The following is a 25673-nucleotide window of genomic DNA, read 5'->3' on the forward strand; positions in this document are numbered from 1 at the left end:
AACGTTTTCTTTGTTTTTCGGCAAGTTTGGAATTAACGTCTTCTCAAACCATTCTTCATATAGATCCCCGTCCATTTCGTCGTGGTAATTAGCAGTTCCCTTCTTGGCCAAGAAAGTTAATTCGGCCCATGCGACAAAACCAGTTTCGCTTTCAGCATGAAGAAGAAAAAACCGAGGACTTCTTTGGGTTGGAGCTTTCAGTAGAGAGCCCTTTTATGAAGGAGGATTTTTGATCGTTGTGTTTCTTCATTTCTTTTTGACTGAAGCACCGAGTTAGTCCAAGACTCATCGGTATAAACAAGGTTTACATTATCCTTCTTCCTCATCCTCAATGTTTTTATCTATCTGAGGTGTATCTCCAGGATATGATATCTTTTCTTTCCATCATTATTGAATCTCGACCTCTCTGACCATATTCAAAGCCCATGTCATTTAGTAGCCTACGAAATATGGTTTTTGAAAAAGCTGGTAGGTCCTCATCATCCTTCACTCTGTTCATTATGCTATCGACGGTTGGTGGTATGTGTTCCAAAAAAAATCATGGGCAATTTTCCTTATTCGAGATTTCACTCCCTCATCGTAAATATTCTCACGTGAATTCGACCGGAAACTGGTTTTCTTCCTTTTTTTGTACCGGTTTCAGTTCGCCTTGCTGGGCTTCTTCGTGTATGTCGTAAATTTTGCGAACGCTTACACTTACACCGCACATTTTCGAAACTTTTTCCACAGTAATAGTCAAGCTATCTCCATTTTTTAAGTTCAGATGATAGTTCAATATATTTAATACCACACGTTTTACTTGAACACTAAGAGTCATACCTGTTTGAAATTCACGACAGATACTGGCAGCGGCTCCATGATGTAGGTACTTTCATCCGCTTGCGAAAATGAATTAGAACTGAGCTTTCATAGTTTTTGCCAACAAGTTTTTGGTCTAATGGCCAGTATCCAAATTGACAAAGAGAGATGTTTGCTTTGCGCGGGCAATGGGAATTAAAACTGATTCGCTTCTGCTAAATGATCTTTATTTCCCAAAGAATGTGTTTATAATGGAAGCTATTGAAAATTGATAAAAATATAGATAGATAAGCTATCGACAATGAGTTTTTGATATATTTTAGTTTTTTTATAGTATTTTTCTTCATGTTATTCTTTAGTTCGACAATGTAACTTTCTTATTTATACATCGATGATTGAATCATGCTTTAGTTGAAACAATAATGATAGTCTTTTATACAAAAATCTAGGGAATTCTTAATATTTGTAAGACTATTTTTAAAAATCTGTTGAATTTAATAAACTTCACAAAATTGCACATATCTACTTGGAAATCGTAATTATTCGGGAATTCGAGGAATCACTGAATTCTATTCATGTAATTTTCCGTCGGTGACTAGAGTGGTGGTATTTCACGAACTGCGAATTACTTCGGGGATCCACCTGGGCTATAGTAAATATTGGCTATTGGCCTCGGTCAATTTTTGGTTTCTAGATTCTCTTTCTCTAACTTTCTCTGCTAATTCCATGTAACTGTATCGATTGTGCCTTTGTGTTTCGTCTGTACCTTTGTGTTTAAGTTATTCAACATATAGGATTTCTTTACAATAGGTAAGTACTTATTTATTTTTATTACTATAAGGTATGTTTTTATGTTTACCTATTTTAAGATGTTGATATATTTTATCTCATAAAATTAATATTTATGAAAGTTCTTCAGGGGCTTCCCAAATAATATATTATAGATCAATGTTTCAATAAAAAAGGTCTTCAAGCACAGAATATTTTAAATTTTCTTCAAAATCCTTCTACTATATTATACTTACAATTTAAATCTAGAAATGCAAACCGAAAGTATTAAAATACACATTCTATATAAACGAATTGAAACTGTTTTAAGAACACTTTTAGATTGCTACTTAAAAATGGATTATTTAGATAAAACTTTGATTGAAAATATAGAATACAAAAATTCTCATTATTTTCTAAAAATAGAAAATATTTATTTAGGTGTCTATGTAACAGGTGCTATACACAATAACGAGCATGGATTAAATGAGGCAGATTTACTTGATTTCAGAAAGAAGTGTTTAGATTTTTTGATAGAAGGTTGTTCGCAGATTTACAAAAGATTTGATAATACAAATAAAACTGTGGCTACATTAAAACATATGTCACTCATTTCACCAGATGAAGTAATATCGAAAAAACATACTTCTTTGGGACCTTTAGTCTTCCATTTTCCCATCTTGACAATTGATAAATTAAATGACATAGATAGAGAATGGCGTACTTTAAGAAATCTTAATTTAAATGAATATAAAGATTTAAGTGTGCAAGATTTTTGGGTAAAAATTGGAGGATTGAAAACTGGTGATCTCCTATGTTTCCGACCTTATCCAACTTTGTTTTTTGCTTGTTTAGTCTGTCACATTCAAGTGCAAATGTTGAACGGATATTTTCCAAAATAAATCTTAACAAAACCAAAATGAAAAATAAATTATCAACTGAGAGTTTAAGCGGAATATTACATAGCCAAGTATTGTTTAAACATGACAATTGCTACAAATTTAATATTCCCGATGAATTGTTAAAAAAAATGGATTTGTCAATATACTTATAACAAAAGTCAGAAATGAACTAGAAGTTTTGATTCTGATTTTCATTTTTTTTTCATTTTCTTATTATGTGTATTATACGAAATAAACATATTTTATCTAATTTGTTTGTTAACATAGTTTGGTATAGTTATGAGGTTGTTAGGGAAATCTAGGAAAATTTTGGCAAAAATTCTAGGGAATTAAAAAAAAATCATCTGACAACCCTGCATGCTAACTGTGGCTCTACTATAGAGACATTGAAACAAGATTAAATATTGGAATTTCCAAGCTACTTGTTGATTTTAGATAAATGTCAAGTTCAGCCAAAATTTCAAGTTTTATGCACACTTTTATTTGCCATTTTTGCATTTTTTATGCATAATATGCAATTTGCATAAGTCTATATAGAACCGTCTCATAGGTAGCTTAAAGAAGGTATTTATGATTAGACTTTTTTTAGATTACTTTTGCATTGAAATCGCCCATAACTCCAGTGATTTCCCTACTATTTATTATTTTGAGGACCGGTTCAATATCTTGGTAGGATGTTTCTACTTTATCTTCTGTTGCATCCTTCGTTGGCGCATATAAGTACTTAAATCAAATTTAGTTTTGTGTAATATGTCCTTATTTGTAGCATTTCTTTCTGGATTGAAATCGCTGATTGCTCTTTTGGTTTCTGTATCGACAATAATTGCTATTCTTCTTCTGTACTGGTTTCAATGGTTCCCGAGTAATATAAGGTACCTGTTTTTGTTGAGAGGTATCCTAAGTTAAAGTAGAGTAAATTTTTATTTGCATAAATTGTTGTAGGTGCGTAATTGAACAAATTTCTTGAAGAATGTTATGCATTTTACCTGGTTGATCATGATTTTGACGTCCAAGTATCCATTTTTGGTTTGGATAATTATATTAAGTATGTCTTTTTTCCTTATTCGACAAGCGTTTTGTCAGTTAACAATCTGCTAGTCACTGTCGGATCTTGGATTCCGATTCCACTGATCAGGGTCATTTTTTCTTTCTTTTATTACTCATATATCCAATGGAATCTTTATTGCAGTGGTTTATCCATGCCAAAAGGGTGCCCTATTACTTACCAACTCATCCGCCCAAGGTTGTTGGTCAGTAAGTAGAAGATTATTTACACTGGCAACCACTCAGTGAATGACTAGCCACTCTGGTAAAACAGATTGGCGAGTGGGAGGAAACATTTAGGAGTGTGTGAGTGTAGTTTGCATATAATCAACCAATTAATGGTCTACCCACAGGTTTTTTAATAAACAATAATCAGAAAGATTTGCATTTTATATATTTAAATGTTTCTTGATTATAAAAATGTACAATAGAATCTTATATACAACTCATAATTCGACAATTTCTTACTAAATGTGTTTTATACATTGTATATGCAGTATGAGGTAATACTTTTTACAAAGCTCAGTCATTTTCCTTGTAAGCTGCGTTACATTTCTTCTTGATTCCTAGGTGGTCTTAAATACGAATTTCTTTTTATACAATCCACTAACCAACGAATACCTTCATCAACTCCGTCTCTGAAAAAAAGATAAAAATATGTTGCATGTAATTGAATAGAAAATAATATATAATAATAAATTCACAATAATATAAGTACCTATTTTTGTTTGTTATTAAAAAGTTTAATTCTTATTTGAGGTTAAAATTCAATCATGAACTATAAACCACTAGCTTACCCTGTTAAAGCTGAAACCGGCATAACCATACAATCTCTTTTTCCAATGAGATGTATATTTTTATTAAATATTGGTTTAACTTCTCGTACCCCCATGCATTCTGGTATATCTTGTTTATTTGCTAATACTAATAGTGGAATGCCTTTTAAATATTCACTGGCTATCATTTTATCTAAAAACAAAAAAGGAATTTACAAAAAATAAATAATCATTTCAATCAAAGTAAAATTTCCCAACTTTAAGTGATTCTAACATTACATTATCTACTCTAAAATGCCAAGTATACGAATTATAATAAACTAATTCACAAAAAAGTTATCATTGGTAAGTAATAGGTACAGGAGCACATTCCTTTTATTTGGTGTATTAATAACATGTATGTATGTATGTATGTACAGCGTTAACAGGCCTTTTAGGCCCATTGCTGGAGTATTAATAACATACATATATTTATTTAAACATGTGTGGTGAATTTAACAAGCTACCTGGATACCATTATTAGCATTTGACCAAAGCACATCTGGTTGATTAGTGAGAGTCACTATGTACAAGCTAGTGCTGGGATATGAATAACAAATTTTTCCACTAAAAGACAGTGGTTTTGTGTTGCAAGATGTGTACTTGCCTGGTTGTGTCTAAGCTTACTACTTTAGGACATCCATTAGTGTACTGAATGGTATAGCTATTTGTTTTCTTGCACATTTGTTTTTGAAGTTCAATTTTTACTTTCTTAACAATTTTGCTGCAAAGGCTGCCATATAGTGTCTTTCTTATTTCTCAGTTCGTGCAGTTGGCAGCATTTGGTGTTAACTGCATATTGCATGCTATCAAAAGTTCATTCCGCACAGGAGAATGTCCTGAAATAAACTTTGAAAGTGTTAAACTTATATCTGCATTACTGCCTGATCTAAATTAATCTTATACCTTGAATCAGAATTTTTCTTCTCTTTTAATACATTTCTAATGAAAGCCTGATCAGTACAGACAACCTTTAATGATCTGAAGAAATCCTTTTTTACACCAATTCTAATGACTTTTTCAAATAGGTACCTAGCCCTTCTTGGGCCACAGTCATCAGCTTAAATCAGTGTAGATCAGCTTAAAGACAAGTTCCACCACTTTCTTCACCATAAATGATCAGATTCCTAGACCTAAATCATCTCTCTTACATCTCACTGATCAGCTGTTCCATTTCCAGTTTAGTAGATTTATTTTCATTTCCAGTTTAGTAGATTTATTTTCACACTCTTGATTCTAGATTCTAGCTCATTTTTTATAACCCAAATTTCTAACTTCAGCTGTAAAAATTGTCCAAAAAAGGCTGAGGCACTTTTAAATATGTCTCTGGTTTACATGACCTACATAAAACATCATGGTTTGTGTTTGAATGACAACAGCCTTTAATTCTGATGGATTCAACCCTGTGGCAGCTACCATAACCCACTATTTTAGATCCTTATGATATGAATACAAATTAACCATACTTTTTTGATCTAATCTCACTTTCTTAAAACTCCAAAAGTAGTTCTTGTATATTCTCTTAAACTAGTACTTTAATTGGTCCATAACAAAAAAAACCATTAACAAAACAAATTATTTTTAATTGCAGTTATATTTGGTTTGCAACTGCAAGATGCCAGTTTTTATTTTAGAACAGTTTTTACACAAGACTGTTCAAATAAGAAAAATTATAAATACACATACTTTCTTGTCCATGATATAACTAATTTGACTCTACTTGTTCTTTAAATTTTAAGTTGTGTTTTCTCCAACTATCTTAACTCATTGATAAAGTATGAATACAGTTTTAAAATTTTCTTACCAAATATATCTTTAGATTCATCCATTCTTTCCCTATCTGAAGAATCCACTATGTAAATTACAGCATGGGATTCTTCATAATACTAAAAATAAAACAGAGCAGGGTAACTTGTACTAACATACAAATATATGGTAATTTGGTAATTATGTTACCTTATCCCAAAGACTCTGCAATTCGTTTTGTCCTCCTAGATCCCAAAAATTTAATCTTATTCCTCCTACATCTACTTTGCCTATGTTTAAGCCTACAGTTGTAGTAATTTTTGTAGGGTGAATTGCTTTATAGTTTTTAGTAAGTTTAGTTTTTGCAGCTTCTAAGTAGGTCTGTAAAATTTCAAAAATTGTATTGTTAATAAGAAACACACCAATAAACTTGAATGCTGCTTACCGTTTTACCTGCATTGTCGAGGCCCAAAATTAATACACAATATTCATCTTTCTGTACCATGTGCTTATAAAATCCATAAATTAACGTAAACATCTTTCATACAAATAGTATAATTACATTATTAATATGAAAACTATATACATAGATAATCAGATAATAATCTTATTTTTGTTTTTTAGTAAACGTCAAATGTTAGATATAGGCAATATAAGTGACAACGTCACCACCGTCACCCGTCACTGATTGAAAATTATAAAAAGTAGAATTAAATGGTCTCGGTCTAATGAGGCTCACAGAAATTAAGTTACGGAAATCACATTGTAATGGAAAAACTACTAAACTCGGTTCGCTATTCCCAGTCCGAACTGTCTAGTGCATAGTGCATTTAGTAATTATTTTTTTGCGAAGTTAGTTACTTTTTGACAGACTAAAAGTGGCTGGAAATTACTATACAACCAAGCACACGTACTCACAGCCAATATTAATAGTAAACAAACTAAATAGTAAATAAAATAGAACTTTGCGAATTACCGACAATTAATATTTATTTATCTGCACCATAAAATAAATGGTTATGTTAAATTATAACGACTAAAATATATTTTTTAAATATATACTACCCAAAATTTGATGAGTTTAGTATACACTTCCACTATTTAGAATAATTCTTCTTTTTTCAAAGAAAGAAGTCTGCAATAGTAGGATACTTGAGCTATTAATACTGAGAAGTAGGAATTGTTGTGTTTTGTGTTGTAGGTTTCCAACAATGAATCTGTCCAAATAAGCCCGAGCTAAGCGAATGGAATTTACACAGGATCGCAATATAAATTGTATAAAACTATGAGTACAATTATAATTATAACTATGAGTATAATAAACTATTATAGTAGCCAACTGGGCTAACTGTTATGATGAGATAAGAATATAACACTTATAACAGTAAAAAAAGAACTTTATAATCTTCATCTGAAATGTTGGCTGCCTATTTTCGAAAAAATTATTTTCTATCACCAAGTGAATACATTTCTTTGAAACATTTAATGACAAGTTAGCTTAAGCATAGGCGTAGAAGATTGTGATATTTACTTTGTAACCAAGGCATCACTTTTTATTTATGTTTTCTGCAATCAACTAACTATTTTAAATACACCAACTAAAAATATCATTTCTAAATAATTCCAAACATACCAACTTTCTTAGTTCGCGAACCTACTATATACATAATAAGTAATAGAAGCTTGGGCACTAGAATTTAAAATTTATGTTTAAGTTCAATTATTATAATATTTATGTAACCACCAGATAAAGCTTAAAATACGTGGTTAGACGACGAAAGCTGCCATCTTACAATGCATACTTAATATTATTAACATATTAACCAATGAGAAAGGTAGCACAGCGTACCATCCAAGACATTCCAGGTCAGAAGTAAGCATACATTAAATAAATTATTAGCCACAAAGAGCCCAGCAGAATAGCCACTTAACTTCCGTCAAACCATCACAATATTTGTTTTATGTTTATATTGAGTGTTTACCGTGATTTCTTATCATTATACAACCATAATTTCGTTGTTCGATAACAAAGATGTATTTTTTCAGGTAAAATGGTGAGACAAATAAAATATTTTCACAGAATACTTAACAGAACAGAAATGGAAAGAAAATAATCTACAGAAGTTCATCCACAATACTACTGAATATAAAATAAGTAATATTTAGTAATCTCGGCTACGCCTATGTTTACTCGGCAAATCAAAAACAATTGCAGCTATCTTCCCATAAGTCGAGTCCTGTTCACGTTCACATTCAAATGTAAAGGTTGAATATTTATTTTTAGATCTTACAAATGCCTGAAATAAGCATGCAAATAAAGGATGTATATCAATGAAAAATCCTTGGTACATTACGTCTACTAATTTATTTACCCATAAACATGAATATTCTTCTATTCCCGACAGTTGTTTGTGTATTTTGTTGTGGTTGTGAATGAGAAGTTGTTTGATTGGAGTTATCTACTGTGTTGTGCATGTATATTTATAATCAGAACGATTTAATCAGTCTTAAAAAAGTTTGATAATGTGAATCAAACATCCCTTTTAGGTTAAAAAATATTTATTATGGTGTCGTTAAGATTTAAAAAAGCGTTCTGTGTTATGTACTCTGGATTACTTTTTGTAAGTACCTAAATACTTTTGTTTTAATATAATAGTGAAAATGAAAATAAACAAAAATTCCTTTCCTTAGGTATCCGGAATAGTTCTAATAGCAGTCTCATCTCTTTTATTATACAGAGTCTTTCATCACTTTGATTATATACCAGGAAGTACAGTTGGTCCTCTGATATTATTAATAATTTTAGGATTTGGGCATATATTTTTAACATGGCTGGGAATCAAAGGTCCAACATTGGAATATACCTTCCATATAATTTTGGTAGGTTAATAAAAATCTTTGTAATTATATGTAGAATAAGGGTACAATTTAAAAATGTGAAAAATTGTTTGCACTTAGCTGAAAAATACGAAACAGCTAAAATTTTAGTGTGGTAAGTGCTATTAAAAGTAGAAATAATTAAATTAAAACTAAAAAAATATAAGATATGGAAAACTTTTAACGGAAAGGCCAACACAATATGTAATTGTCTTAATAAGATCGAAATTAAGCAAAAAATATTAAATCCTGTAAATATATCTGATTTTTACTAAGGTTCTGAAACATTTTCTTGTGCTTGTGGTGCATTGAACTTATGTCAGAGAACTACGAATTAGGTGGCAGGTGGAGTTACCTGCTGATTGCCTGCCTGATTCCAGCTGCACCACCATCTGCTCCGATCACAGAAATTGTATCTCTTACAATGTTGTCAAATTTATCTCATTTTACCATCAAATGTTTTAAAATTCACTTTATTTTTTAATAATGACATTTAAAAAAAGTGTGCGGAAATAAAGAAAAAATAAATTAAATGATGTTTGATAGGAATATACTTTTTTGTTATTAAATTAATATTATAATATTGGACGCATTATGGTATATTAGTGTGTCTATTCAAGCCACCGATTAATTTATTTATTTATAAAAAAGATAACAATTATTTTTTTTTATTTTAAATCACTTATGGTAAACTGTAGGTATGTAAGTTATCGTCTCAAAATAGCGGTTCTTCACATCGATTCACTAACTAACAAAATACAGACGTTAAAATGAGAAGTAAAAAATTAATAGAATCTCAGTCAATAAAACATTCAGTTCGTAATTATTTATATTGTTATTAACAATAGTGTTATTAATATGAATTAATAACACTATCGAATTATTTTATAATAATATTATTTGTTTAAAATATATATAATAAGATTCTTCTTCTTAGAGTGCCATATCCCTACGGAACGTCGGCGACTACCATGCTTATAATATTTTATACTGATCTCGGTCTTGCGCTACGTGTAGCAATTGGTCCGCTGTCAAACCTGTCCACTGCCGCAAATTCCTCAACCAAGAGAGTTTCTTCCGTCCTATCCATTTCTTTCCTTCGATTTTACCGTTGAGAATTAGCCGAAGGAACTCATATCTTGGTCCTCTGATTATATGTCCAAGATATTCTAGTTTACGCCTCTTAATAATATTTAATAGAGTTCGTTGATGTCCCATTCCTCGAAGAACTTCTTCGTTTCTGGTTCTGCTAGTCCATGGAATTTTTAGTATCCTTCGATACAACCACATCTCAAACGCCTCGATTTTATTGATGATATCGGCGTTTAAAGTCCAAGTTTCACATCCATACAAAAGTACAGACCACACGTAACATCTTGTAAACTTTTCACGGATTTCCAAATTTAATGAGTTATTGGATAATAGAGGCTTGAATTTTTGAAATGAGTTTCTTGCCTGTTCAATTCTACATCGAATTTCGAAGGATGGATCTAGATTTTGGGTAATCCAACATCCAAGGTATTTGAATCTCTGAACTCTCTGCAGCGGTTGTTGGTTTAATATCATTTGGGTTGCGCCGATATCCACTTTACTGGTCACCATGTATTTAGTTTTATCGATATTTATCGACAGTCCCCAATTTGTGCATTCCATGTCAACTCTATTGATTAGCTCCTGCAGATCGTCGATGTTTTCAGCTAGAATCACAGTATCGTCGGCGTACCGTATATTGTTAATTATTTCTCCGATTCTCAGAATACAGTTAAAGAGGGTGGGAGATAGTATACAGCCTTGTCTTACGCCTCGTTCAATACTGATTGGCTTTGATTCTCTGTTGTTGGTATTAATAATGGCTGTTTGGTTCCAGTAAAGTTTGGCAATAAGTTTGATGTCTTTCTCATCTAGTTGGATGCTCTGCAAGGCGGTAATTAGTCTGGTATGCTGAACGCGATCAAATGCCTTTTCAAAATCAATGAAGCACACATATACGGGTTTTCTTACCTCCCAACATCGTTGAAGGAGTGTTTTCATAGAAAATAGTGCTTCTCTAGTTCCAAGGCATCTCCGGAACCCGAACTGCTCTTGACTAATTATTTCTTAGTGTATTAGTAATAAGATTACTTTATTCAATTTTAAAAATATTATTTAAATTAAAAAAAAAAACAGAAAACATAGTATGAAGCTGCGCGCTGGACTACTGTATGGTCTAATGTACCATCTGTTTTTCTAAAGTAGAATAAAATCTTTGAGGGTAAAATAAGATAAATTTGGCAAAACTGTAAGCGACACAATTTTTGTGGTGTAAAACTGATAGTGGGTGAAAGGAACTGGAATCTGCGCTGGTTCCTTGGATCTTACTTCACATATGTTGTTACTGAATCTAAATCATTCAGTAAGATTTTTAGTGTTAAATCTGTAAAATTACAGGACAAATCAAGCTATTTCCAAAACAAAATTACGCGTCAAACAGTTACCACTTTGGGGTTTTCCTTTTTGATATATTAACGTTTGTTAATTTCCTCTCTCCAAGCGATTCGTTTGCTACGTTAATTATGTTATTTTTGAGTTTTTCCAGGGTTTCCTCGATGTTATCGTTTTCTAATATTTCATTCCCAGCAATCTTCTCTGATATTCTTTTTCTGTATAAGTCATCATCATCAGTGGGATTACAGCTCGTTATGAGCCAAAGCCTTCTTCAGAACAATCTTCCATTCGCCCCTGTCTCTGGCAACTCTTCTCCATGCTTTAACTCCGATGGATTTTAGATCATCCTCTATGTTATCTTGATACCTAAGTTTTGGTCTTCCTCTGGCTCGTCTTCCCACTAGTCCTCTTCAGTCGAAAATTTTTCTGATCGTTGCATCTTCATCTCGCCTAATTACATGTCCTATCCATCGAAGGCATGCTAATTTAATACATTTTACAACGTCAGGTTTCCCAAAACTTCTGTATAACTCAAAGTTGTAGCGCCTACGCCACAAACCCTGTTCTTGGACTCCTCCATATATTTTCCTTAGAATTTTTTTCTCGAAACGTTTAAGCAATTCTTGATCGTTCTGTGTAAGTGACCACGTTGTGTTAACACTGGCCTTATTAGTGTTTTATATATGGTAACTTTAATTTTCTTGGTACTTTTGGGGCCATCTGTTTCCTCAAGCCATAATAACACTTATTGGCAAGCACTATTCTTCTTTTAATTTCTTCGCTGGCATTGTTGTCTTTGGCCAGCAGCGAGCCCAGGTAGACGAAGGTGTCCACATCTTCCAGTTCCAGATCATCAATTAATATTCTAGGTATCTGGTTGCCTGATCTAGTACAATACATATACTTGGTTTTCTGTGCATTTATTTTTAATCCCATTCTCAGTGCAGACACCCGTAGTGATCGAAATGCTTCGATCAGAGATTCTGTGGACCTAGCAATAATGTCTATATCATCTGCATATCCGACCACTTGTACAGATTTATTAAAGATGGTGCCATTCATATTAATATGGCACTCTCAAATTACTTTTTCTAGTGCAAGGTTAAATAAGAGACACGCCAGTCCATCTCCCTGTCTCAGTCCATTTTTACAATGGAAGGGTCTTGAAAAGTCGTTTTGGATTCTGACTACACTCTCTACGCCTTTGAGTGTAAGTTCCGTTAGTTGAACAAGATGAAGCGGCATTTGAAATTCCACATAGCCTGTAGAAGTTTTTGTTTGTTGACTGAGTCGTATGCGGCTTTGAAATCCACGAATATGTGGTGGTGTGTCGACTCCGAACTCAAGCGTTTTCTCAAGAATCTGCCCGACTGTGAAGATTTGATCCGTTGTTGGTTTATTGGGTCGGAAACCGCACTGGTAGTTCCCAACTATTTGTTCAGCATAGGGGATCAATCTTCTGTACAATACGTTGGACAATACTTTATATGCCACGTTAAGTAGCGTGATGCCTCTATAATTATCACACACCATCATATCTCCCTTTGTGAAGAGGGTGCATTACACCTAATTTCCAGTCCGCGGACGTTTCCTTCCGTTGCCAGATTTTGGTTACTAATTTATGCATGTGTTTAAAAAGGGTGTTACCGCCATTTTTAAAGAGTTCGGCAGGAAGATTGTCCAAACCGGGGGCTTTGTTATTTTTCAGTTTTGAAATGGCTTCTCTAATTTCTTCTTCGGTGGGGGGGCGGCTCTTGAGCGTTTTCATCCATTTCAGGCAAAGTAATTTCTATTTGGTCTTCTTCACGACTGTCTAAGCAGTTCTTCAAAATGATTCGCCCATCTGTTTAGTATCTATTCTTTGTCACTAATTATGGAACCATCTCTATCTTTACATTTTACTTTTCTGTATAAGTATTCCGTATTTAGTCCATGGACTTTGATTTTTGTTTGTGTTGGCACCGCTCTCTTAGGTATGAAGTATTTCCTGATGATTCTTATCTTACATAATACTATACTTTAGTCGTCAGAGACGAAAATGCCACTAAACCTCTAAAAATCATACGAACAAGCTGAATTTTGCCGAGAATATTAATTTTGGGAACCCAAAAACGATGCAAAAAAGTTAACCACTTTTACCCCCAAACAACGTTTGAAGCGACCGATGATTTTGAGTTTTGGCAACAAATGTGAGGCATTTGAAATATGCTTAAAAACGATGCATTTAAACTTTTACATAACAAACGATATATAAAACATTTAAAACTTTTTTTTTTCAATTACACTAGTACGTTTTTCAAAAGAATCAAAATTTTGCTGCAACTGCAACCAAAACTGTCTTCCCGTGACTTGTGATCGTTTGTAAACATTAAATTGTGCGTTTTTATTCATATACATTCATTAATAATTAAAATGCTATTATATTTTGTACAAATTTGTAATCAATAGCACTGTATTCTACAGCTCTAATTATAGTTTTATTAAAATTTTTTATAATGAACGATTAAAAATATACCTACGTAGGTAATATTAGTTTTGCGCTCATAAAATTTACGATAGATACTTTTGAAATGCATTATTAAGCAAAATATCGACCCAGGTGTACCATCAAGGTAAAACACCTCAGATACATTACAAAGTTTTCCAATAAAACGTAGGCATAACATCCTTAATTTTGAAGCTTGACCTATAATCGGCTAAAAATAAGCTCCGCTGTTCTTGTTATCGCAATAACCTTGATATTGATTAAATTTTGACCTATTTTTTCTTCTGCAGTTCATAGTTTTTACAAGTATTTTATTAGTAACCGAATTCATAATTGGAGTTTGGACGATGATTTTGAGGGATGGAGCTCCTACTCATTCCGTTGATTTAATGACCGAAGCTTTTAATGAAATGATCAAAGAGCAGTATTACAATAAAGATTTCGCTCGAATGCAGGCAGAGGTTAGTGGAAATTGTATTTTAGAATTATGTTTAGTACAGGCAGCGTGGCCGAGCGGTCTAAGGCGCTGGTTTTAGGCACCAGTCCGAAAGGGCGTGGGTTCGAATCCCACCGCTGTCAACTTTTTTTAATTTTAAATTATTTAACTTTTTATTTAATTTTAATCAAATATTGTTTAAGTATTATATTGGATTAAATATACAAAATATTTTATATATATTTCATACAACGACAACATTATGTTCAGTATGCATGTTATATTCATATTGTTTTAGATCGAGTGTTGTGGTTTAGATGGAGCAGCGAATTACGCGAACTACTTTCGTACTGATGATGCTATTAGACTCTCATATATGTCTTGTAAAGACAATAACGTACCCAATAACAATGTAGATTTTGAGCCGTACGAAGATGGTTGTCAAGACGCCTTTCCCGATTACCTCCAATTACTTCTGTTGGAAACTGCTTTGATGGGATTTATCTGCACAGGTTTACAGGTACTGTAAAATATTTTACAAAGAGCATGTTTTATTGGGACGCTTATTATTGATATAGTTGATTAGGGGGTCTTTGAATAAATGTCATCATTCACGTCTATATGAATTAATTCAAAACAGCCTGTTAAAGTCTTAACATATTCCCAATAATCTCTCATTATTCAGTTACAATTAATAAGAAAACACGAAAATACACTCGCGATCATAAAATCCGGGTCATCTTGAAAATTTCAAGTTTCTTAAATATTTTTGCCTCTGGTGCAGTAATAACCTTTTTTTTGGCTAATTTATTTTTTATTTGTCATCAATGTTTGTTTTGAAAGAAAAAAAAAATGGTTTTTTATTGTTTTTACTGAAAAAAACAGAAAACAAATCAAATTGTTGATAAAACAGACATACGAAAAAAAAAATGGAAATACAGAACGTGGTAAAAAATCAGTGAAATTTCAATGACCAATATCGTCTATTGCCTCCCCTTGCTCTAATAACCTCTTGCAGACGACGGGACATACTATCAATTTTTCTCCGGATTAAATGTTGTGGTATGTTATTCCACTCTCTCACTAACAGATCCTTAAGCTCCTGTGCGTTGTTAGGAGGAGGTGTATGGGTTTGAATACGTTTTTTCAAATCGTCCCAGAGATGTTCGATGGGATTCAGGTCCGGAGACCTAGCTGGCCAGGGTACCCTCGTAATTCCAACTTCGTCCAAGTATTACATACTGATCCTGGCAACGTGCGGTCGCACGTTGTCCTGCATAAAAACGGCGTTTTCTCCAAGCCCTGCCATGTTGGGCATAGCATGTTCTTCCGGAATCTCCGTAAGGTATCTTCGTGCAGTTAGTGACCCATTTTCGATGAAGGGTAATTCTGTGTGGAAGTCGGAAGATATACCTCCCCAAGCCATGACCGAGCCTCCACCAAATGGCATTCTTGGAGCAATGCAAGCTTGTGAAAATCGTTCACCGGTTCTCCTCCAAACTCTTACACGTCCATCGGATCCAGTTAGGCAGAAACGGGATTCATCTGAGAATAACACTTTGCTACAATCGTTAATTCCCCAATGCGCGTATTGTCGAGCAAAAGCTAGTCGTGCAACTCGAGACACTTGGCGAAGTGGCGGTCCTCTAGCCATTACCCGAGAAGATAGTCAAGAGGAACGAAGTCTTCTTCTGACTGTTGCAACACTAAAATTGCGATTTCGTACTTCCTCTAGACGATTTTGATGCATAACCGCAGTTGAGGTCCGGTTTCGTAAAGCCTGAAACACAAGGAAACGGTCATCTAGTGCCTTGGCCGTTCTTCTTGGTCCAGAGCCAGGTAGTCTGGTTAGCAAACTTGCGTCCTGAAAGCGTTGAAGCACTCGTTGAACCTTAGAAAGGCTTACGCCAACAGTTCTTGCGACTTGCCGTTGAGTGTGACCGTCTTCCACAAGTGCAACAATTTGTGCCGTTTCAACAACAGTCAAAGGCATTTTTGTCAAAAAATAAACACTAATAACGGCACTAATAAACACTAATGGTGGCAATAATAAACGCTTGTCCGTTGCATTTGAACAGAAAGTCGAAGTACAAATGAGACATTTAAAACAAGCGGAGTTACAGGTAGCGTTCATTTTGGGAAGCGTGCACTTTACCGCGAAATCGGCACTATTGGAATTCTTTGTTACAAAGGAAACCGCAACAATTCTCAGAAACATGCATTAGTTTGTATTTGTATTATTATTATTTACGATAAAGCTCGTTAAAAATGAAATATCGGTGATTTTCAAGGTGACCCAGATTTTATGATCGCGAGTGTATATTCTCTTATTGTTAATATATTTTAACTCAAATAAAACGAGTTCTTAAACAGGTTGCCTATTTTCATATTCAACACATTTCGATATTATGGTTACCGCCTTTTTTCCCTTTTAATATAAAAAGTTGTTATTTTTGCGACCACAATTGCCAACCGCCTCGCTAATTCGTTACAAAAAAACAAGTTTTTGGTCTACCTAGAACTAGGTTAACTAGGTATTTTTTTGTTCGTTATTGAAACTCGTAAAGAGGCCATAAATCTTTTAGTTTTATTGTTTTTATCATTATGCAGTTTCTTTGTAATGTATAAAAAAAAGTGGTTTTTAGATCCCATTGTTTGGAACATGAAAAGTTCGTTAAAAATTCGTTACGACAGTTGAAAGATTGGCGGTTGTTTTTCCCTATAAAAGCTTGAATCAAAGCGGCATTCAGAGACTTTGTGCTCGGCCCTCGTGGCGAACATTAGTCAAATTCAAGACTTTTCTCTTGGTTCTCACTCTCAGACTTGGAGAGACCATGGAGCTGCGCGAAGTCGTAGTCAAAATTCACGTAAAGGCAGAAAGTTTCTATTGTAAACAAAATTTTGTCTACTGCGCCGTGGTCAGGAGTGTTTGCACTATTTTTCCGCACCAACTCTTCTCTCAGACTTCGTACTCGATCCTCAAGTAGGATAGTTTTTACACGCGCTCTACGTAAACCTTACCTTCATACGCATAGCAGAAAAATAAATAGTTAGTGTCAGTTAAATACTTTTGTAAACTACAATCTTTGTAAACTAGAATACAACGTAAAATAAAGTGCCATTAAATACAACAGAGCATTGTTATTACCAGTTCGACGTAGAAATTGTTTCAATGAAGCTAATTCCATTGGGTGAATCTGCCATGTCCTTCTCCATATTGCTGTCTTTGTTTGATGTGTTCTGTTGTATAGAGACAGGGGCTTAATTTTATGGTTTTAGGTATTGTAAGTAGAAAAGAACTAACATAAACAATAATTTGAAAATAACTTCATACTTTGCCAAGATCCAACGACGACGCCGCCAAAAGCATCGGAGGGAATTGGCTGCAGGAAGCTCAAGATCGACAGAACTGGGAGAAATTAGGGGAGGCCTATGTTCAACTTTGGACGCAGAAAGCTGGATGATGATGATTGTGAATATCCTAATAGAATAGTGTAACAAAGCTGAACAATAAACATTCATGGGGGATTACACCTGCTATGTAGATTGTGTTTAATGAGCAGTCTGTTGATTCTGTAGGAGGATGAGCAGGATTTCATCATCAATGCATTTGATTAATTCAGAAGGTATCTCATCAGGGCCTACTGCTTTTCCATTCTTTACATTACTAATTGCTTCTTCTAATATGGACATTATAATATTCGGCCCTGTCTGTTACTGTAGTTATTCTTGCAATAATCTATGTCCTGATTTTTTGACAGTCTTTCTTACCGAAACTTATAACAAGTTAATATTAAAGCGTTTACCACTAAAAAAAGTACAACAAACTGTACCTCTACTTGTACTTCTACAAAAGTACAGCAAACTCGTGCAGTGGTTTAATAATGAATTAAGTTTAATTTCTTACAAATCCAATCTTTCTCTTATTAAACACATTACAGATGCCACTAAGGATCCCAATTTGTTCAAAGTATATAAACCACAAAAATTTGAATATATCGGCAATTACAAATTGCTAAAAACTCAGCTTACTGTGATTTTATTACTAATTCCTACATAGAGACTGCTGGAAAATAGTAAATTTCAAAATAAACAACACAGGATCCAGTTAGGTACAATCTGATCTACCTCCAGACGAAATAAATCAATTTTTTACCACAATTGCAGAGAATATAATTACATCTCTTCCCACTGTTAATGTCAATGTACTCTTCAATTATAGAAATTATCCTTCTTTTTTCTTTTTTTTTTTTTTTCATCTAGTTTGCGGAAGATGTCTCTCAAAAAATAAAGTCTTACTCCCAATCAATTTTAGTCTAATTCATTTCATAGTCTAGTCAAGTCTAATTTATTCCTTTTACCTCTTTTTTAAAATGGACTCACACAAGCAACACATTCATTCTTCTTCTTCTTACGATGCCTATCCGTTCCGGATGTTGGCGATCAACATGGCTATCCTAACTTTGCTTGCTGCTATTCTGAATAGTCCGGTTGTCGATGTATTAAACCACTTTCTCAGGTTTTGAAGCCAAGATATCCTTCTTCTCCCTGGTCCTCTCTTTCCAAACACATTCATGATTTGATTCTAATTTTTCTCTTAGCAAAATTTAAAAGAAACTTACCAAACAGTTTTAACACCTCTCACTCATCTTGTTTATTTAATTCTATCAACTGGAGTATTTCCGGAAAGTACTAAAATACTCAAAAGTACTACCTATCTACAAAAAAGGTGATTTCTCAAAAACTGACAATTACAGACTCATGAGCATTGTTTCTACTTTCGGGAAAGTGATTGAAAAGGTTATCAAACAAGAATTTTATTCCTATTTTGAGTCAAATAATTACTTTAGCAACTCACAATATGGATTCAGAAGTGCTCGTTCTACTACGAACGCGGTATTTAATGTTGTGGGCGAGGTGATTGAGAGGCTGAACGCGGCAATCGCATAGCAATTTCTCTTTGCGACTTGTCGAAGACTTTTGACTGCGTTTCACACGACATTTTGCTCCACAAATTAAATTACGATGGAAGCAGAGGTATCCCTCTTAAGCTTATAACTTCTTATCTATGTGGCAGATATCAGGGAGTAGTGTCTAAAGGTTATCTCTCCGATTTTCGATCCGTAAAACATGGAGTCCCATAACATTATTTGTTATTCGCCAACTAGCAAGGGTTGTCAACTTTAAAACAATAAAAATGACATATTTTTCTTTATTCCACTCTCACCTAAACTATGGATTAATCATATGAAGCAATTCAACAAATGCACTTCAAATTTTTAGAATGCAAAAGAAAGCTATCAGGATTTTTTCAGGGGTTAGTTATCTACAACACCTCCGACCTTTTTTTAATGAATTCAAAATTATGCATATTATTATGCATATTATGCAATTAAATATTAGAGTAGATTAAATTTTAGTCGGGAATTTATGGGGATCCTATATTCAATCCAAATTTGATTGAAAGAACAGTCATTTTTAATACTTTATTTTTAAAATAACTTTTTATATAATAATTTAATGGTCGGCTTAGGTAAGTACATGCTATTGGTATGAAGCAAAGCTAGTATATTGTTAAAAATATAAATAGCCTCACCAATTTACATTCCATATCATGCGCGATGTTAATTACCTTTTCCGTTTGCCTGTTTTTAAATTAGATCTAATTTTCAAATGATGTTTAAAAATTATATTACAATATTTTAAGTATGTACAATATATTAACAAAAATTATTAATAATTATATATAGGGGAGAATAGTACACAATGTGGCATGGTACACAATAAGACAATCTAATAATTTTTCAAATTTACCGCCAAGATTCAAATCTGCAACCAATATTATCACGGATATGTCATTTTACATCGCCGGTCAAAATACCATCATTTCATTCGTGACCTCGTGAAAGTTTTTTTTAGAATTAGAAATATGCTTTATTGTCACTGAAAATTGTACAATTTTATGGACAAAGCTTACAAAAAGTCAGAAAAATAATAATAAAAATTGAAATTTACTAAAATTATATAAATCATCAATATCACAAAATAAAAGATAATAAAATATACAATTCATTTCAAAATTTAACTAAATTGCAAATTGCATAATAAAACCTTACGAACGTCTTCGCCATATTCCGTTTTCTTTTGTGCCCTTATATATGTGTCGCAAGATTTTTAATATCCGGATCCTGGTATATTTTGTATAGTTCAGAGTTGTATCGTCTTCGCCATATTCCGTTTTCTTTTGTGCCCTTATATATGTGTCGCAAGATTTTTCTTTCGAAGGTGGCTAACAACGTTTCCTTTTTTTTAGTAAGTGTGCAGGTTTCTGAGCCATATGTGAGTACCGGTCTTATTAGGGTTATATATATTTGGCATTTTGTCTTTCTTGCGACGTTATCTGATCTTAGGTGTCTAATTAAGCCATGGTAACATTTATTTGCAATAAATATTCGCCACTTCACTTCCTCCGTAACGTTATTATCAGACGTGACTAGGGATCCCAAGTATATAAAGTTTTTTACCCCCTCTATGTTGTATTCTCCCATTGTTATATTTTGTGGCTGCCTTATTTCTGCGTTTTTACTTACCTGCATATATTTTGTTTTGGTCTGATTGATTTTAAGACCACTATTTTGTGCAGCTCGTTCTATTTGGTTGTATGCCTCTATCATTTCTCTTCTTGATCTTGCGATTATATCAACATCATCTGCAAATGCTAGTATTTGCACGCTTTTATTAATGATTGTTCCTCGTGTATTGACTGTTGTGTCCCTCAGTATTTTCTCGAGTACGATGTTGAACAAGATGCATGATAGAGCGTCTCCCTGGCGTAGTCCCTTTTTCACATCTATTGTTTCCGTTAATTTAGTTCTATTATTTGTGTTGGTATATTAAATTCTTTCATTGCTTTTATTAAGAATTCTCGGTTTATATTGTCATATGCGCTTTCAAAGTCTATGAAGAGATGATGTGTGTCGATGTTATATTCACTTGTTTTTTCGAGGATCTGTCGCAGAACAAATATCTGGTCTATTGTTGACTTCTGTCTACAGAAGCCACTTTGGTATTTGCCAACTATTTTTTTCAGCGTGCGGTCTAAGTCTTTCATAAATGACATTGGACATTATCTTGTATGCTGCATTTAGCAGCGTGATTCCACGGTAGTTTCCACATGTTTCCACGACAAGTAGTTTCTGCAATGTGTTATTCTTATGAGGCCAAAAAGATACCGCGTTGCTCTTTTTTTGTAATTTAAAAATAATATCAGATTGAGCAGCTGTACTAGAACCCCAAAAAGGAAGGACATATCAAAGCACGTGGTGTTCGTGTGTATTAAGGTATAAAGGAATATCGAAGATGAGAGTCGAATAAAGAAAAATTTGTTATTTTGGAAGATGCTAAATTGATTTCCTTCGAAACAGGTTTTATTGTATATCACGCTGGGCCTAGTTTTTTACTTAACAAATCGATATGAAGAGACCATTTAAGGTTGCTGTCTATAAAAATACCAAGAAATTTTACAGAATCAACGATACTGATCTGGCTGTTAATAAGAATCAAGGGTTAAAGAGCTCCTTTATAGGATAATGCTACTGTCTTATCTAAGTTAAAAGAGAGTAAATTAGAGTCAAACCAGGTTTTTATTTTAAGTAGATCAGAAGTTATAATTGCATGAAGAGTTGCAATATTAGAGTTCCTCCAGGTAATACTGGTGTCATTAGCAAAAACAAAAAGATTTCCATCGATTTTTAAGTTAATGATGTCATTTATAAAGATAAGAAAAAGTAGAGGACCCAATACTGAACCTTGTGGTACTCCACATACAAAACTTCTGTGACTAAAGTCAGTATCATTTGCTCTAACTAGTTGTTTTCTATTCCTCAAGTAATATTGGAACCAATTCAAAGAAATAACTCGAATTTCGTAGAAATTTGGTTTTTTATCAAAGTATCGTGATTTGTATAATCAAAAGCTTTGATATAGTCACAAAAAACAGTGGCAGCGTAAAGATTATTGTTTAGTGCTTGATAGACCTCATGTAGTACAGAAAACATAGCATCACTGGTACATTTATTAGATAAAAAGCCGAACTGACTTTGTGATAAAATGTTGTTTTCAACGAGAAATTACCTAAGTCGGGCTTTTATAAGTATCTCAATAATTTTGGATAGGACCGGTAATAAGGCAATAGGTCTATAGTTGCAAACATTCGATTTTTCACCACCCTGGTGAAGAGGAATAATAATGGCTGTCTTTAGGCACTCTGGAAATATACTTTTTTCAAAGTAATTGTTAATTAGTGAGACCAGGACTTCCAACACTTTTTTTGGGAGATTTAAGAAAATTTTTATGGATAGTCCATCAGTACTACAGGAAGATTTGCTTTTGATACTACTGATTGTTTGGATCAGTTCAGATTTATCAACTGGTCTTATAAATAATGAAGTCGAGACCCATTTTGAATTGGAGAGATAGGAAATAGAATCTTGTTGTGGCAAAATAGTGGATGTTATATTTTACTCACATTAACAAAGTATTCATTTAGATTTTCAGGGTTTGGAAGAGAAAATGTTTGAGCTATAGTAGTTTTATTTCGAAGAGCGTTTATTATGAACCAAGTTTCTGTTGCAACATTTTTAGAGCTTCCCAGACGATTCTGATAGTACATTTTTTTAGCTGTTTTGATAAGTTTTAGATAGGTTCCTCGGTAGTTGGAAATATATTCAGTGACAAAGACGTTGGTAATCAATATATTGATGTACAGTAGTCAACGCATATTCTTGGCTGATATGCGGATACCTTTGGTAGTCCAGGGTTTGTGACAATTGTAATTAAAGGAAATGCCTTATTAAAAATACAGACAAGCCTATCTAAAAAAGCTGTATGCTGTTCTCCTCCAATACACATGTATTTAGTTTTTCCATATTCTCTTCTAAACCCCATTCTTTATATTCTTGTATAGGTTTTCGTGTGATATATTCTAGATCATCATATTCTTGTGCCAACACTATCTGATCATCTGCATAGCACAGAGTGTAAAGTTCGGTTTTTCCATTTAAATTCCCATACAATTTCCTTTTCCATGTTCTTAGAATCTTTCTAGGTATATTTTGAAAAGTGTGTAACCTTGCAAGATGGTTCTTTTGAATCACCGCTAAGTTTTTTTACCAGTTTCCATGCTATTTTGCTACTATGTGTCATGTCCTTTTTTCCAGGTTCTCAATCCACTTTTCCTGTCTGGCTTGACTTAGCTGTTGGAGTAGCAGCGAGCTGTTGCAGCGTTGCTTTCGGTCTCGCTGCAATTAGGTCTCTGTGGGTTTTCTGGATGCATAATACCTCACATTTCGTGTTCTTGCAGAATTCTGATAAGATGTCTTGTTTGGCTGTAGTGATGTCCTCGATATTTATGCTCGCTACTATCAGTGTTGGTTCTGAGAAGAACCGTTGTGGCTTGATAATTGTCATCTGATTTGGTTTGGTGCTTTTTTTTGTTTATTTATGCTACATGGCCACTCCCAGCAGAGCCTTGCATACGGGAAGAATGCTAAGGAAATATAAATGTCGCCTGATGCGCGGAATTACGCCGTCCATAACTTTCATTCGGCCGTGTTCACGTCATAGAATTAACGATCATGACCAAACATGAATAGCCACCAACAGTTGTTAGACCATGACAAGGTCTAACGACTCTCGAAGAGGCAATTCTTTGGTAAATACTTTAACCGTGCGATATATGTTTATGCCAGCTTAGTTTCTTACCAAGATGAATTCCTTAGTAATGTGTTGTATTGTATTAGTTGACGATCATTATATATTTAGTAATCATATTGGTATGACTTTGCAGGCCTTCGGACTTTACGTCATTTGTTCCTTCAACAGAAGTTTGAAAGAAGAACGGTCAAGGAGAGCACGGCAAAGAGCAGAGCTACAACGACAACTGTCAGCACAAAGCCAACAATCCCAAACACTACTACCACAACCCGAAATAGGTGAGGTAGGAATGGTACCACCACCAATAGGTATATCTCACTTAGCTTCATCACCAGAAAATGAACCCATGCGACCTCCACGCGAACGACCCTCTGCACCACAACCAGCTATACCAGCAGATCCGGAAAAAGTATAAACGTTGATAATTTATTCTAGTGTCTACATAACTTTGATCAGTTATTCGCCTTTAAGATTGTTAATTTAAATTCTGTTTTGTTTACAAGTCTGTCTTTAAATTTATTTTGATTGTCTGCTGTAGTACACGCAGCTTGAACAGTTAATTGAAAAAAAAGTTAATCTGTTTAGATTGTTAGGAATTCTATCAACATTCGCAGACTGCTGCGATTGAGGTTGAGCAATCCTTTTGCTCTTAAATGGGGCTCGGTCTCGCTACTAGAATCTCAGCTTGTTTTTATCACTTAATGTTCTTCGATACTCTTCTGCTAACTGTCTCCTCTATCCCAATGTACCACTTGCCCCTTGAGGGTCACCTGATAATGTGAACACATATAGGCATGCACCATCACCAGTTCCTGTCTAGATGCAAACATACCTGCTTGTTAAAACGTAGGTTTGAGGGTCAAGAGAAATTGTCTAAGATCTTTAATCCTTCATGAAAATATCCCGCCTCTGCAGCTACTTCGGAGAAGAAACCGTTCTTCTCACTATTTTTTCATCTAAGGGAAAATAGGAAAACTTTATTCAGAAACATAGTACTCACTGTCCACAACTGAAAAAGCTGAGGTATTTTCTGAGATTAGTACTTCTTCTAGCCTCAACCCGTAATTCTCAAGTATGCCATGAGTACTCCTCTATCTAGTTCACTAATTCAGTATATCCTTGACTGTTGACGTCTGATATGTCCTATATTAAGTCTTTAGTGGTGAAAATCCTAGAATAGTTTCAAGGGTAACGAAGGTCAGTTCCCATGTAGTTTGTAATCAGCAGATTTAAATATTTTCAGTTTCTTGGTTACTATTAATTGGAGATCAATGACAATAGACAATTTAAAAGTTTATTGGTCTTAAAATAAAAAAGTATTTAAGAATATTGCCAACATATGATATAAAAAGTATCATACCGATTGGTTTGGTCTGCTTAAATACAGTCCATATTCCAAAATATCATTACACTGGTAACACATAAATGAAAAAAGAAGGAAGAAGATATTTTTATCTTTCTAATGTAGACACTAAATAAATTATTATTAAAAAACAAAAGACTTTTATGTGTGTGTGTCAGCCACCCAATTAATACAAACAATGTCTACATCTAAAGAGAGGTAAACATTTAATATTTCCACCTATGAACGACTTACTGCATACTTCATTTTGGTTGGTTGACATATATTTTTATTCTTATGGTTTTTACTGGTATTTTAATTT

General features: G+C 33.7%; 2 protein-coding genes and 1 non-coding gene across 3 annotated transcripts; 2 read left to right on the forward strand and 1 right to left on the reverse strand.

Moving 5' to 3' along the window:
* Positions 1 to 1246: 1246 nt before the first annotated feature.
* LOC140442039 (uncharacterized) lies at positions 1247 to 24426 on the forward strand. Its single transcript, XM_072533079.1, has 6 exons — positions 1247 to 1608; positions 8120 to 8694; positions 8765 to 8953; positions 14150 to 14320; positions 14594 to 14815; positions 24143 to 24426. The coding sequence occupies exons 2-6, from the start codon at positions 8638 to 8640 to the stop codon at positions 24422 to 24424; spliced, it is 921 nt and encodes a 306-aa protein (XP_072389180.1). The 5' UTR covers positions 1247 to 1608; positions 8120 to 8637; the 3' UTR covers positions 24425 to 24426.
* Arfrp1 (ADP-ribosylation factor related protein 1) lies at positions 3890 to 6734 on the reverse strand. Its single transcript, XM_072531225.1, has 5 exons — positions 6519 to 6734; positions 6284 to 6454; positions 6132 to 6213; positions 4310 to 4481; positions 3890 to 4150 (listed from the first exon to the last, which is right to left on the reverse strand). The coding sequence occupies exons 1-5, from the start codon at positions 6609 to 6611 to the stop codon at positions 4060 to 4062; spliced, it is 609 nt and encodes a 202-aa protein (XP_072387326.1). The 5' UTR covers positions 6612 to 6734; the 3' UTR covers positions 3890 to 4059.
* On the forward strand, positions 14359 to 14438 carry TRNAL-UAG (transfer RNA leucine (anticodon UAG)). The gene has a single exon. It is a non-coding gene; the product is annotated as a tRNA-Leu (tRNA).
* Positions 24427 to 25673: the final 1247 nt, after the last annotated feature.

The sequence above is a fragment of the Diabrotica undecimpunctata genome, chromosome 5 (assembly GCF_040954645.1).
Source record: "Diabrotica undecimpunctata isolate CICGRU chromosome 5, icDiaUnde3, whole genome shotgun sequence".
NCBI classification, from domain to species: domain Eukaryota; kingdom Metazoa; phylum Arthropoda; class Insecta; order Coleoptera; family Chrysomelidae; genus Diabrotica; species Diabrotica undecimpunctata.

What these genes read in the sequence shown, in the direction of transcription:
- Arfrp1 (XM_072531225.1), bottom strand. Translation starts at nt 6,611, where the DNA reads ATGTTTACGTTAATTTATGGATTTTATAAGCACATGGTACAGAAAGAT. An exon ending in TGCAGAGTCTTTGGGATAAG is followed by an intron (nt 6,214 to 6,283) that starts GTAACATAATTA and finishes TTTTATTTTTAG; the next exon opens with TATTATGAAGAATCCCATGC. An exon ending in CCGGTTTCAGCTTTAACAGG is followed by an intron (nt 4,151 to 4,309) that starts GTAAGCTAGTGG and finishes TCTTTTTTTCAG; the next exon opens with AGACGGAGTTGATGAAGGTA.
- LOC140442039 (XM_072533079.1), top strand. Translation starts at nt 8,638, where the DNA reads ATGGTGTCGTTAAGATTTAAAAAAGCGTTCTGTGTTATGTACTCTGGA. An exon ending in ATACCTTCCATATAATTTTG is followed by an intron (nt 8,954 to 14,149) that starts GTAGGTTAATAA and finishes TTTCTTCTGCAG; the next exon opens with TTCATAGTTTTTACAAGTAT. An exon ending in TCGCTCGAATGCAGGCAGAG is followed by an intron (nt 14,321 to 14,593) that starts GTTAGTGGAAAT and finishes ATATTGTTTTAG; the next exon opens with ATCGAGTGTTGTGGTTTAGA.